At 35.1% G+C, this 15859-nt stretch overlaps 1 protein-coding gene across 8 annotated transcripts in view; it reads right to left on the minus strand.

Moving 5' to 3' along the window:
• Positions 1-15859, minus strand: part of mcf2l2 (MCF.2 cell line derived transforming sequence-like 2) — a 56575-nt gene that overhangs the window by 2827 nt on the left and 37889 nt on the right. For 2 of the 8 annotated variants that reach the window (XM_042734456.1, XM_042734457.1), the window contains exons 18-33: positions 14794-14863; positions 14605-14697; positions 13992-14084; positions 13678-13803; positions 13325-13546; positions 13004-13096; positions 12700-12778; positions 12189-12243; positions 10961-11058; positions 9156-9251; positions 8287-8370; positions 6611-6682; positions 5062-5151; positions 4692-4807; positions 3472-3587; positions 265-359 (exon numbers count right to left, since the gene is read on the minus strand). In XM_042734456.1, coding sequence (XP_042590390.1) covers positions 265-359; positions 3472-3587; positions 4692-4807; positions 5062-5151; positions 6611-6682; positions 8287-8370; positions 9156-9251; positions 10961-11058; positions 12189-12243; positions 12700-12778; positions 13004-13096; positions 13325-13546; positions 13678-13803; positions 13992-14084; positions 14605-14697; positions 14794-14863 — 1598 coding nt within the window. Of the gene's footprint in view, positions 1-264; positions 360-3471; positions 3588-4690; positions 4808-5061; positions 5152-6564; positions 6683-8286; positions 8371-9155; positions 9252-10960; positions 11059-12188; positions 12244-12699; positions 12779-13003; positions 13097-13324; positions 13547-13677; positions 13804-13991; positions 14085-14604; positions 14698-14793; positions 14864-15859 lie in introns of those variants that run through there. The other 6 variants (XM_042734455.1, XM_042734458.1, XM_042734460.1 and 3 more) reach the window with 6 other exon arrangements.

Genomic DNA, 15859 nt, shown 5'->3' on the forward strand with positions numbered 1-15859 from the left:
TGCTTTCTGATCTATAGATCTCAAATTACAGCCGGCTTGTCTCAAGACAGTGCCATGTGTGCATTCACATGTAAGGTATGTGTTTGAGTGAGAAGGGACTGAGTGACATCAGAGGTCAAAGTGTAGATGTAATCCACACACAGTACAGCAGCTAGCACTGTATGTGTCCAATAGCTATGAATTCATTTTCTGGTGACCATCAGTCCAGTGTGCTGATGTCAGTCATGCCCTTCTGCTGCTCGTCCCGGGATTGGTGTGTGGTACCAGAGTTACTGTAAAGGTCTACTCCCTCTGCTGTGGACTGCAGGACAGTGGGCGGCACCAGTCCTGTCTTCTGAGTTCTAAGGTTCTTGACTAGCCTATAACATGAGAGACAGTATTCATCTTCAACGGCAGCATGAACTTACAGCTTTGAGCTAGAGAACCTGGAGCTCAACAAGGGTTCAGTATATGATCGGCTGACTGCTTGGAATTGTAATTCAGACAACAACAAAAAAGGTTATATGTGGTGGCCAACAACACAAAACAATATAGCCTACTAAACAAAAAAAGTTCAAAACGCAACAAAATTAAGCCGCAACGCAACTGAAATGCAGCCAACCACAAAGAAGAGTCGCTATGGATAATAGGATCCATATCTGATCCAATTGACAAACTCATCTATAAATTTAAATCTATAATATTGATTTTACAAGTTGTGAAAAATCTTGATTTTCCAGGTTGACACTGCCCTCTTGTGGTCAGGAGCATTTCTGCTGTTAATTCTGTGGCTTAATTCCATTGTATTTTGAAAATGTCTTTGCTCTGTAAATGTTGTGTTGTGCACCATAGGCCACCATAGTTACAGGTTTAGCTACATTAATGCAATTAAGTTTTATTCACTTGTTATGGAGCACCTAAAGGCACATGGTAATGGGAGAAATTAGATGAGAGGAAAAATTACATTTCTAATTCTATGCTATTGCGTTCACTTGCAAAACATTCACATTCCCCTAAGAAACGTTGCATTCGCTTGGAAAACTTCAGCATTTTCTTGCAAAACCTTCACTTTCCTGTGAGAAACACTGCATTTGCTCACAAAACTGTCACGTTTTCTCACAAAACTTTTGCGTTCCCCAAAAAACATCAAATTTGCTCACAAAATTTTGCATTTACTTGCACAATTTTTACACTTTCTCGCGAAACTTTTGTATTCCCATGAGAAACATAGTCTTCGCTTATAAAACTATAGCGTTTTTTTTTTTTTTTTTTTTTTTTTTTTTTTTTTTTTTGCAAAACTCAAAAAATTTCACACTCCCCGAAAAAATATTGCATTTGCTCACAAAACGTTCCACATTTCCTTGCGAAACTTTGGCATTCCCTGGAGACACTTTTGCATGATGTGCTTGAAAAACTTCTGCTCTTTCTTTGCATTTCCTTGCAAAACCTCAACGCATTTTCCCTAGAAACTATGTTTTGTGAGTGACTGCAAAATGGGTGATGAAAATAAAGTGGAAGGCAAAACTATATTTCAATGATTTTGAGTGAAGACAGTTTCTTGGGGGAACACAATACTTTTGCAAGGGAACACGAAGGTTTTTCAGGCAAAAAAAATATATATATATATCTTTTTTTATCATCATGTACCCACAGAGGCTCAGTAACTTTTACCTGAAGTGAGGAAATACAATACGAGCGATTATATCGCAAGTAATGTTGTAATGGGTAATGAGTCAATAATGTTCTGTACTGCAGAATCCATATTGTAAATTAAATGATTAGATTTGATGATCTCCATGCTATTTTTTCAAATGGTATAATTACATTTTGGAGTTGATCATAAAATAGCATGTCAATTAAAATATTTGCCAACATATTTCCTGAATTTTCAAACTAGATCTGAATAATTTTCCAGGACCACGACAGATTGTTAATACATGTCCTGCTCTGGGCAAGTTTGGTGCACTGTAAAATTGTGAGGTTTATTGGTTATACTGCGGGATGTTGGGATTACGTTGTGATATTAGTGATGAGTATCAATGCAGAAAAAACAGCACAACCACAACCAGTTTCTTGACTGTATATATTATATTGCATACACTCCTGACACAGCTGAGCAAACTCCAAAACATCCAGTGGCTCAATATGCTAAACTTTAGCTCGGCTCTGCACAATGTCAAAACATCCACATCCATGAAAGCTTGAAAACTTCTTATGAAGGGTTGGAGGGGGTTGATTGGTGAGCAAAGAAAACTTTGAAACACTTTACAAAGCAGAAACTCAAGTGCTGAAATTGACTGGAGACAGTTTCCAAGATTAAATATGTATGAGATACTTCAGCATACTGCTGGCTTTTTCATTTCATTTTAGAAATGTTACTAAGTGCAGATTAGGTGGTATTCAGCACCAACAGGGTGGGCATCAGACCCCTGTGAAACCACTCTTCCATCTTGGCTTTTGGAGACAATTGGGTAAATGAAAAAAGAGTGTCCATGATGAAAATAAAACAAATGTGCCAAGTTCTTAGAAATGCATTTAGAAATTGTTTCATGTGTTTTTGAAAAACCTTTTCAATTTAACAACTTTGACAATTTCATGTGGTGTAATAACACAACATACATTCATTACACATTAATCATCTAAAACATTTTTTAAAATATATTTTTATAGACTTATATCATGAATTATTAATTCAGAAATATCAAGTTTTTTGGGGAGTCTCACGACATGACATTTTACATTTACAGCAAGAACAACCTTGCCTCGACGTAAAAAGGTCAAATTATATCTTAAGGGATGTTAGATGGTGTGCAGAGTTCACTGTGATATAATTTCCTGTTTTATGCTTTTTTTCACATTTCTGCATGTTGGTTGCAATACATGTCTTTTTGTTTTTCCAAATATTAATAAGCAGTGAAGCAGTTTTGGTAAAATAATATGTAAAAAAAAAAAAAAAAAATTTATGCCTGAGGAATAATAAAATGTTATGCCCAACTACCCAATAAGGTTTCTTTTCAAGAAATTAAGAAAAGTTTTCTTTTAATATGCCTTTTTTCCCATCATGACATCAAGACAGTTGTATCGACCTGACAAAAATTAATTTTAATACAGAAATTAAAAACAGACTCATTATAAAAGGGGTGAATTGAATTCATTACATTTTAAATAAATTTTTGAATAAAATAAAAAGGAAAAAAAGTGACAAGAAACAAATAACATCATTAACCTAATTTCTAAGTTGTCCAATAAGGCATCTTTTTAGAGAATTAATTGGTTGAAAGAAATCAACAAAATAACTGATTCTGATCATGTTTTTATGAAACTCCTATTTAAAAATTGTGTGGTTTTAAAGCAAAAACTTATAGCAACAATAACATATCTCAAAGAAAGAGAGTTTCACTAGTAACTGTCAGGTCTTTAGTGAAGGCCTATGACTGCAGCATGGGATGCCTGCAGGAACATATCTGGATGGAGACTGTACTCATTACTCACCAGTGGCCGTTCTCCGACTCTTCTAGGAACTGTACTAAATCTCCTGCCTCGACGGAAAGCTCCTGAGCAGTACCTGACTCGTACGTCAGCTGCACCTGATAGCGATCGTTATCCCCTAAGAGAAAGAAAGAAGAGCATGATTTATTTCAGGGTCATGGCACCAATTTTTAGCTTTACTTGTAACTGGAAAGATATGGGTAGCAAAGTTAGATTCAATCAGGGATGTGTGTGTGTTTAGTCAATGGAAATCTTTTCTGTTGTTTATTCAAGGATGCCCTCTGGTGGTAGGAACCATATATGTGACATTTAAGTCCCTCTGGCTGCTGTTAAAAAAGTCCTGACTGATTCTGTTATTAAGCCTTTTTACTGAAGCAGATCTCCTCTCCTCATGCATCAAGCAGAAGGATTAAACAAAGAAACTCCTCTGGGTGTTTAAGAGTCTAAGATAATCTGACCTCATTTCTGTGTTAATTGTGAAACATTCCTAGACCCTATCTTTTATCTGAGCTCCCTTATAATTGGTCAAATCTCTCAGTTTTGATACTTTCTGTTTGTTAGTTTCTTACCTGAAAGGGACATTTTAACCAAAAATGAAAATTGTGTCATTATGTATTCAATCTTTTTTTTTTTTGACATTTTTCAAAATATCTTCTTTTTTAAAAACAAATTGTATGATTTTAAACAATAAATAAATCGTAAAAAAAAAAAAAAAAAACTTAATAGCCTATAAAAATATTTAATTTATGTGTGAAAAATAATTTTAAAATACATATTAAATATAAAATGTACACTTTTAAAATGAAAATGTAAAAGTATAAATATTTTGAAAAGAAGATATTTTAAATATCTTCTATATTCTTTACAAACTGTTCAAAATACATCATTTCAAGCGAAGAAAACATAATATTGTATCAAAGCATTTAATGCGTGAATTATAATGATAATTCAAAGTAATTTACAAATACATATGAAATAAATGTAAAGGTTTAAATAATAATTATTATGGTTATTATTTAGCATTCGACAGAAGAAAGAAAGTCATAGTTTGGGATGATATGAGAGTGTAAATAAGGACAGGCTTCTCATTTTAGAGTGAACTATCCCTTTAAGTATTATTTGACTGCTTTTTCCCCCTCCATACAAATTTGAAAGGTTTCAAGGGAATGAATGAAACATGTGGACAGAACGTGGATAAAGACGTTGTAGACCCAGACACATACGTTTTTGTTATGTCCTTCATCCTCTCCATCTGAGGAAATGGAGAGTTCTTCAGCACTTGATGGAATGGTCTCAAAATCCTCAGCGTCCATTGATGGCAGACGCCGTTGATTCCATCCTGGAAAATAGTACACATGAGTTAACATCATTCAGTAAAAACCTTATGAGAGACGATGCTTAGGGAATAGTCTAGTGCTCGAGTTTGCCAGAAAAAATTTCTGTGAAAGAGAGACAAGATGTTGAAGCACTCAATGAAAATAACTCTGATGGATTCTGTCACCGTCAGGCATCAAATGAGGAATGAAAATAGACGAAAACACCCGCGAGAACCCAATATGATTGGCATATCACTGCCTCTTTTCACATGATTACCTGGTTGAGATGCAGACCTCGGCACAGCGGGCTTTGTACCGGCGGTACCTTTACTTTTGCTCTCAGTGGGAAGTGCACCTCGCATGGTGTCTGTGAGGAAATTCACTGTCTTATCAAACATGACCTCTTTAATGGCAGCATTGCAGGTGAAACAGAACCTCACATTAGCATGCATGAATCAGTTACAGTCAACTGCCAAAAAAATAACCACAGGACCTCTCTCGCACCAATAGAAAACTACACACAACCTTATCTGAACAAGGGAGAGCATGACAAAACAAGGTACAGCTCCACTTTAGAAGGCAGAGGGGAGGAAACGCGATAGATTTGGAGGATGATATACACTTAAGATAAGCTGAAAACCACCACCACCGGAGTGCAAAAACACATGTCGAAATCGGAACAAAACAAAACAAGCATCAAATGAAATCTTGTAGCCTGATGGTTCAAATTAATGCAGGTTCAGCAACACATGAGACTTTTTCGAAATTGGTAAGAATGAGTTGGAAATGACAAATCAGTCATGTTTGGCCATGTACTGTATACCAATTTATGGCTATCTTGGAGTTTCTTGTAAAATAATAACTGTGGAGTTTAAATATATTAATGCATTTTTTTTAAAGAAAACCTAATATTTGGTGAAAGGAACAAAAAAAAACTAACATGTAAAATATTTTTCAAATTAAAAAGCATTTATATATTTTTAATAATATAATATAATAATATGATTAATAATAATAAAATGATAAACACTTGCTAAACTAATGCACGTAAAAATATAAACATTACATTATTATTAAAAAACATTTAAAATATATTTTTGAGCACTGTTTATATATATATATACCACACACACACACACACATATATATAATAAGAAAAAGTAATATTTACAAAATAATTAAATAAATAAATATTAATAAATGTAAAAAAATACAATTTTAAATGAACAACAATAACAATAATAAAATTATAAACACTTGCTAAATAAATGCATGTAAAAATATATAAATATTACATTATTCATAATAATATTTGTTATTTATTTGTTTTTTTATTAACCTTATATTTTGTGTTGAGCCCTGCTAATGGAAGTAAATTAAAAAAAAAAAAGTAATATTTACAAAATCATTTCAGAAATAACTACATGTGAAAAAAAAAACATTTTAATATCAGCAACAACAATACAAATAAATAAACAACAAATAAATAAATGGATGTGCATATGTATGTATTAAATTATTAATAATTTTTAAAATAAGTCATTTTTAATAATAATCTGCACATTAAATGCATGTTAAAATAATAATAATTATTATTATCATTAATCATTTTAAATAAACTAATTTTGTAAGATCACAAATTTGCATTGTACCCTTAACTCCAGAGTTGTTCCAGAACAATAATGTCCTTGCAAACAGTGTGCGGTCACTTCGAATAAAAACCATCTGGCCACTTATTATAAACAATAAATGAATAAAAACAAACCCACAAACATCTTACAAGGACTATGTTCAACATGCAGCATGCCGTGCTGTCCGCGTGGTACCTTCATAGCCGAACGGTGTAGGGTCGCTCTTGATCTGATGCCTCTTGCTCTTAAGGCTAGAGGAGAGAGGAACTAAGCACAAACATGCATTTCTTTTAGAAAAGAAGTCCAGCTCATCTATCACAATCTCTCAACCTATCCATCCAAGATTAATTATCACTATAATCTTTCATTATTCCCCTGCAGTGGCAACGCTTTCATTACAATAAAAGAGAATAATGGGGCCACAAGAAACAAAAGGCTCATGTGCATCTAAATTCTCATTTACATTCCCAGAGCTGTGCGGTGGGGCTACACTGCTAAATGTCACGCCACATCCCAAATGTCAGCTTATCAAGTCAGTATTTATTATTCAATGCAGCTGTCCCTTCATGTTTTTTAGGGGATTCATTTGCTGTGAAGTGCACAGTTTGATTTCATACGAGCTGTAATGAAGAAGTTGGGATGTCAAAGGTTCATAGTAAAATATGAAAAAATTTAACAATGCCAGTCTCTGTGTAAAAGGCCCAGGTGTAAGGTGCACCACAGGACTTTCAGGGCAGGCCAGAGAGTTGGGAAACTGAGTGCTCAACTTTTGAATAAGTGGCACAGGCCCACCCAGCCCTCCTGTGGAGCAGGACATTCGGTAACGGTAGAATTGATAGAGTTGAACAATGACAGGCGACTATTTTTGAATGATCATATGTACACTACTTGTCTAAGGTTTGGGATCAGTACAATTTATTATTTTAAAGAAATTAATATTTTAAATCAACAAGCATGCATTAAATTAATCAAAAGTGACAATAAAAGCATGATGTCATGAAAGATTTCTATTTTCTATTTCTAAGTTATATTTATGGGCATTTTGTGCCTTTTATTTTGAGAGTACAGTGGAGAGACGACAGGAAAGTATTGGAGTGGAGAGAAGGGAACAGGACCAGCAAAGAACCTTGAGGCGGGATTCGAACTCGGGTCGCTGTGAGCACAGTTGTGCTATATGTCGACGCACTAACCACAAGGCTTCTATATTCATCAAAGAATCCTGAAAAAAATGTATTACAGTTTTCACAAAAACATTAAGCATAACTATTTAATATGCTGCACCAAGTCAGCATATTAAAATGATTTCTAAAGGATTGTACGACATTGAGGAGTGGAGTAATGATGCTGAAAATTTTATTCAAATTCCTATTCAAATGAAAACAATTTTAAAACATTTTAATATGGCTATTTTAAATGGTATTCATATTTTACAATACTGTAAAACTGACTTAAGATGAGCATAAGATACTACTTTCAAAAACTTTGTTACTGTATTATATACTGTATTGTATATATGAATAAAACAGCAATACTGACAATAAGAAGAGAACATTACTCTTAAAACACTTCTCTTAATTGATTTGTTTTATTAAAAATGTATTGGGGGGCTAAAATGTCACCAGAACTGGTATCAAATACTTTTTGGTGATTTTGTTATTGTTATGACCACAGAACAGGTTTTATCAAAGAGATTTAAAGCGGCATGCTAACAATGCAGCAAGCAAACTACACTACGCAAACATTGCACGCTGATATTATAATGGCAGTGCTCTATTGTGTCGCTTGCAGGGGTTTTATCTTCTGACCCTGCTAAAACAATGCTTAGAGGTGATGATCCTGCACCAAATTAAAAGCACAAGCAGTTTTTGTACCTTTATTGCGCGGTGCAGAGGAGGAGCTGACAGTCGAGGCTAAAGAAAAGCGGCGTGTGACCTCTGTCTCCTTAGGTGTGGGTTCTGAAGTGAAAGGCAGGGGTGGGTTAGTAGTTAGTCTGGTTAATAAAAAAAACAGGATGAAGTGGTCAAATGAAAGACAGAAGGTTGCATGCGAAAACCTATTTGAGGTGGACTAAAGTTAGCTATGTTTAGCAATGGTGCTAATATGGAAGGTAGAGTCCAAACCTCACGTCATTTCTCAGTGTCTATAACTGCTTTCCTGCTAATCTCGCTCTACTTCACTGTCTACCAAAATAAAGTGATTACAGTAAGTCATCTTATGAAGACAGACAGACAGACAGACAGACAGACAGACAGACAGACAGATAGATAGATAGATAGATAGATAGATAGATAGATAGATAGATAGATGGATAGACAGATAAACAGATAGATAGATAGATAGATAGATAGATAGATAGATAGATAGATAGATAGATAGATAGATAGATAGATAGATCAATAAAGTGATAATAGTAAGTCATCTAATGAAGACAATAACACTACACTAAGATGCTTGCTTAAGCTTGAAGTATCTCAGTTCTTCTGTTGTCTTCAGCGGAGGTTGACCTGCTTTGCACACAATTCAAATTCTCTGAGAATTCAAATATTCTGTGATGACAAAGCTCTTGAGGGTCCCACGTTTTTTTCAGAAGTCACTCACATCGGAAAGAAGGCTTAAGTGATCTCAGAGACGACTGACAGAGTGATGACAATGAATTTTAACAACAGGGACAACAGGCACACTCCAGGATGAGATGATGGATGAGTCCGAATAGAGACGAGCCATGATGCTGTGCTGTTACCTGCGGGGAGAGACCTGCGGTTTGACAGGCCCTGTAAGGTGAAGCGCTTTCTAGCGAGAGCAGATCGCTCCGAGCCGAGGCTGGCAGAAGCGTTAGCTAGAAGAGGAGAGGAGGACAGGGCTGCGGTTAAAGCAGCAGGTAGAAAACGGTGGCGGGTGAGGTGAACAGCAGGGAAAAGGATCTGTCATGAAAAATAATCGTTTTGGCTGGAGCGGCCCGTATATGTTTTTTTTTTTTGTTGTTGTATTATCTCCTTCAGGTAATATTGGGTGTCATGTTTCCCCATTTATCCAGATTTTAGAACATCTTGGAAACAAAACAAGATTCAGGATCTCATTCTACATGTATAAGTCATGTCATACTAAATACAAACATACAGCAGAAGACACATATTTAACATTTAAAAAAAAACAAAAGGAAAGTACCTGGAGGTCTGATTGCATGATAAATCTGGGCTTAAAATAAGTAAAGACATTTATTATGCTACAAAGGTTTTTTTTTATTATTATTATTATAAATAAATACTGTTCTTTTGAACTTTCTGCTCATCAAAGAATCCTAACACACACACATATATATATATATATATATATATATATATATATATATATATATATATATATATATATATATATATATATATATATATATATATATATATATATATATATCATGGTGTCCGCAAAAATGTTAAGCAGCACAACTGTTTGCCTGATAAGAATATGAACATTGATAATAATGATAATAAATGATAATAAACATGTCAATGTCAACATTTGAGCAGCAAATCAGTATATTAGAATGATTTCTAAAGAATCATGTGACAGTGAAGACTGGTGTAATGACACTGAAAATTCAGCTTTGTCATGACAGAAATAAATTATAATTTTAAATGTATTAAAATAGAAAACAGTTATTTTAAATAGTAATTATATTTCACAATTTACAATTTTAATGCATTTTGATCAAATAAACTTACTAATACACTAAATAGTCCTTTATCTAAAAGTACAATTATCCTAAAAGAGAAAAAAATCCTAAATAAATATCTCATGTTCATTTAATTTGTGTGAATAAATTGTACAATATCTGCATTATAATACATTATGTTCTCTAGATATTGCAATGGCAGCAGCCTTTGGAAAAAAAGCATCAATCTATACCATAATGGATGTATCAGAGGCATCAAAGACTAAGGTGAGTCATGTTTAGAAGTGTAAAACATCTCCAGCTCAGGTCAGAGACTCGTAATCCTCTGCCTCCAGGCTGGGTTTGTCAGGGGCGCTGGGTCAGCACAGAGAGGACTTCTATTCTCAGAGGAACTAAACACCTGTCACAATCCTTTACTCACTCAGAATCTGCAACCTGACAGGACAGTAAGAGCAAACAGAGCGATATTTACCCCAAACCACCTCCACAAGAGCAGTCCAGGTCAGACCGACAGACTGACACGGCAGAGGACTTAATACGTTCAGCATCATAATGGAGCTTCATCTCAAAAATACCTTGCCAATAGAGCTTTGAAGTGCTTACCAGTAACCAATTACCCGTTGGCAATTTTACAGCCATTACAGCAGAGATTAGAGATAATGGCCTAATTAAGGAAAATGCACTAAATGGTTAAAAAGTAAGTAGGAGAAGAAGACACTCTACAACACTCTGTGATAAATAGCCTTCCACTACAAATGAGTAGTGAACATTAAAGTGTTTGTTGACCGCTGCAGGCTCTGAAGGGCGAATACTTCTGCTCGTTTGGTTGGTTAGAGAAACGGTAGTCTTTATAAGAGATTTATAAGGGCTCTCACCTCGTTTTTGACGCATATTTGGGCCTGTATCACCACGCCTGTAGCCTGTTTCGGGACTGGAAGAGTCAGACTGCCGGAGAGCTGTTTTGCGCATATTTCTGTCAATAAAAGCAAAGCCAGCAGAACACAACGGTAAAAACAGATGCAAATGTCACAAGAATATGCATATGCATGCATACAGTGGCCCCATGCAGAAAGAGACCACAAGCAATTTTCAATCAAAGTATTTCGCCAAAAAGTTGGATTTAAAACTATAAAAACTATATAATCATATACACTACTGTTCACAAGTTTGGGTTCACTAAGTGTTTTGTTTTTGTTTTTCTTTTTTTTTAAATGAATACTTTTATTCAGCAAGGATTTATTCAACTGATCAAAAGTTACGTACAAACTCCTCTGAACTTTCTATTCATCAATGAATCCCAAAAAAATTAATAACAGATTCCACAAAAATATGAAGCAGCAAAATTGTTTTCAACACTGATAATAAGAAGAAGTGCTTCTTGAGCAGCAAATCAGCATATCAGAACAAATTCTGAAGGATCATGTGACCTTGAAGACTGGAGTAATGATGCTGAAAATTCAGCTTTGCCATCATATGAATATATTGTAACATATATATTAAAATAAGACATTTAAAAAAAAGAAATCTTACAAACCCCAAACTTTTGATGTTTGGTTGACAAGAATACTGACTGCATTTAAATACACTAGAATGTTTCGATATTAATCAGGATTTAGTCATATTCTTACATTAGATCAAGTAAACAGATTAGCCTAATTTCCATAAAACATAAAACATATTGTAGTTTGTAGAAATCTAAATAAGACAGATAATGTTTTTAGTACAGCATTAATCAGAAGTGTGAGTCACAGACACTCGATTATATCCAGCATAAGTAAATATTCATATGTTTGCATGTACAAAAAAAAAAAAAAGATTAATTTGGTTTGTTATTAGATGCAGACAGCTGTTAAACTAAATAAGGACATTTTAGGAGCAGGAAAAGAGATAAAACTACAGTACTACAGCAAAACGATTATGCTGTTCAAAATCTAAAATTATTTATTAAAGCTTTCTGGGTGTCAAACATTAATGTGAAGAACTACACCCATGGTTACTCAACACTTGTGTAAATAAAAGGGAAGCTGACTTTACAGTACATCCACTAAACACAGCACTGGGGCCAGTTAAATAAAACCAAATAAAAAATGGCTATAATAATACCTCAGAGGAGCATGGTAGATGTTCTCTGTAATCTTCTGATGGAGTTGACTGGCTTCTATGGTGTGTGTGTGTGCGAGAGAGAGAGAGAGAGAGAGAGAGAGAGAGAGAGAAGTCATACAGAGGTTATTCAGTTTTCACATACTATATTCACACAGCACACAAAACACCTCCAGGATTTGTTTGGTCTTTGAAGTTGATTTCAGTGCCTTTACTAAGCAACCATGAAAACTAAAAACTTGAGATAACATCGTATCATCTCCATCCGATAGATCCACATCACAGCCCAATTCTCTCTTTAGGTGTTTCGAAGCTCTGGAAGAGCTGTGTAAATATTTTTTATGCAAAAAAGTTAGGAAGATCAGGTTGTTTCAGGTTGTCATTGTGAATTCACAATTAATTTTGGCTTTACGTGGTAGCTGAATCGTGTTTTCTCCAGGGTAGTTTGTAACAAGTTTTTTAGTAGACTGTGTTTGCGTGAGGGGAGAGTTTAAGGAGATTTGCTCAGAAATACCTCGGCAGGCTTCCAGCTGGCTTGTTAAGACTTTGCGGATCTCTGACACCCACGTGTGCTTCACTTCCATTGAAGGGGCCTGACAGAAAATGCAGGACACATTATAACAATGGGAACCTTTCTGCTGTGGGACAACAGTTCCCTCTCATGGCCAATAGATGGAACAACATGGTGTTTTCAGAAAACTATAGAGAATTATTTTCAGAAAATAAGAGAATAGAAACCTTTTTATATGTTTGGACCTCACATTCCATTCTCAAAATTATTAATGTTGTTAATAAAAAAAAAAAAGTGTGTCCTGTACCTGAACAATGTAAACTTCCTCCCTGCCGTTGTACCAGATTTCAAACTTCTTGATGTCTCCCTTTACATTTTCTGTGATTCCCACCGAGCTCATCTGGGAGAAAAAACACACCACTGATCAGTTTCTCAACTTATCATATATAATATGATCTAAAATGTATTTATGGTTAGCATTTCCCACATATAATTCACTATTCATCATTTTGATACACTGATAATGATGATTTAGATGGAAATGATTGCTCTATAGCGAAGTCACGACTCAAAATTAGTCACTAATTCATTACTTTAATGCACAGATCTCTGATGGTGTCGGTCTCACCTTTAACGAGTGTTTGAAACTGTAGGAGGGGGATTTCTCATGGCCATCAGATGTTTCCTCACGTTTCTTGCAGAACAAAAGCATTTTGTGGTAAAGGAAGAGATGTCTCTGCATGGGTTTGAAGCGTGCCAAGTCCTTCACTTTACTGTGACCTTTCTTATGGTCTGTCCAAACATTAAACGACCCCTGCATGAGCAGTTTTCCCAAATCATTCAGATCGCCCTGAAATCACGTATAGGACTTAAATTAGCACAATTTTTTGCAGGTGCACACCATGTAAAAAATGACCTTCAAATACCGTATCTGTTCAACATGCAAATTATTGTGATGCACATAATCTAATGTGCAGAAACCTCAAAACCAGTGATGGCGATCTGATGCATGGAGTCATTGACTGATTTGATGATATCTAGCACTGTGGCCAGAGCTTCCTCCAGCTCTGCGGTGCCCTCTGAGTTCTTACTGCACTTCAGCATCTCCTGTAAAATGAGTGGGTCGAGAAATGTGTGTAAAAAACAATATCTTATTTTACAAAGGTAAATAGGTGGAAGTTAAGGATTAGTATATTAGCGGAATTTAAAATCAATAAAAAGTCAATGGAGAGATCTCCACCTTGATTTTCAAACAAACATATGCACAAACTGGAAAAAGATGGGAAGAGACTTACCTTTAACATCAGCTGGTACTTAGTGATTCTCTGCACAGGCTTTAGCAGATACGCATCTAATGAAAGCTTGTGGTCCAACCTTTTTTGACACTCCTACGTTCAAAAATCATTAAAAGCTCTTTTAACATTTGAAAGGTAGCTAGTGCTGGGGGGGGGGGGTCATAAATATTTTATTTTATTTTTGTAAGAAATTTTATTTTTATTTAGCAAGGACTGATCAAAAATGACAAAATTTAAAGAATCCTTAAAAAATGTATCCCTGTTTTCCACAAATATATTACACAGCATAACAGTTTCCAATATTGACAATAATAATAACTGTTACTTAATCCACAAATGAGCATATCAGAATGAGGAGGAATGATGCTGAAAATTTAGCTTTGCTTAACAGAAATAAATTACATTTTAAAATAAATTTAATTAGTAAAAAGGTTTTTCAAATTATATTAATATTTCACAATATTACTGTATTTTCGATTACATAAAGACTTCTCTTATGTTCACCAAGGCTACATTTATTTCAAAAACATTAAGAAATCTTACTGACCCCAAACTTTTGAATAGCACAAAGTGTGTGTGTGTGTGTATATATATATATATATATAAGCCTCACCTGAAAGAACATACTGTCCCCACACTGCCGCCACAAAGCTTCCGATCGCGGCTTATTCTGACAATATTTCTCATAAATTTGTAACTCTTCCTTCTGTAAGACAGCAGATGGAGACAAGTCTTAGGATCCCATATCAAATACTGTAGTTGTACTGTATTTCACAGATAACATCACCATAATGTCACTCACCCGCTTCAAAAAACATGTTCCTACTAACTCCGGCTTTTCTGCAGAATTTTCTAGCTCTTTGAGAAAAGTCCTGTCAAAATAGAATGGAACAAATGAGTACACAAACAAATAAATGACTGCTCTTTTCTAGGACCAGAGACTGTAAAGGTCCAAAAACCACAAAGAAGCAAAATAAACATAACATAACATAACATAACATAACATAACATAACATAACATAACATAACATAACATAACATAACATATAACATTTTAAGACCAATTTTTGGTCACCATTCACTTTTATTATATGGAAAAGCGTAGTATTAACATTCTTCTAAATATCACCTTTGATTTTACATGGAATGAAAATCATGCGAGAAATGACAGTTTTTGGGTGAACTATCCCTCTGCTCTCCTTTCACTGAATCTTCACGATTATTTCTAAGAAAAGCCTGTTTATATGTCATCTCTGTCAAACAAATCAATACAGAATATCCAGTATCAACAACAAACACAAAAGCATTTGAGGACTTTTCATTACTGAGATGATGACATGTTTCAGTGACAGTAAAGGCCCAAAAACAAGGCTACAGCTGGGAATGATGGGCAATGATAAGCGGCTGTTTATCTGCACCTGATTGATGCGGTGGAAACAGGTGCTGAGGAAAGACATATGGGGAGACACACAAACTCGCTATGGGGGTTGTTACTGTCATAATCCTGGACTTTGTTGTAACTCTATGCCAGGAGGGAGACAATGAACTCTACACCAATAATCGTTAGCATGAGGCCAGCCAAACAACAGGCCAGCCAACCCCTATGGATTTTTAATGACAATCCAATATTACAAGCAACAAAACCCACCACACCTCAATTCCCGACATACTATTGTTTGTCTCTGGCTCACTATACAAAAAGCCCTTGTGGATAAGATGATTTGGGTGTGAAGTTTCCACTGTAGGGAAGCATCAGAAAAGAAACTAACCTAACCAGTTGTCCTAAGAGTCTCGTCAGAAATGTGGGATCACGTTGGGGGAGGGTCTGGCTCATTCTGGACATGGGCACAGTCCCATCTGGAAAATCC

Source organism: Cyprinus carpio, chromosome B11 (genome assembly GCF_018340385.1).
Source record: "Cyprinus carpio isolate SPL01 chromosome B11, ASM1834038v1, whole genome shotgun sequence".
Lineage (NCBI taxonomy): Eukaryota > Metazoa > Chordata > Actinopteri > Cypriniformes > Cyprinidae > Cyprinus > Cyprinus carpio.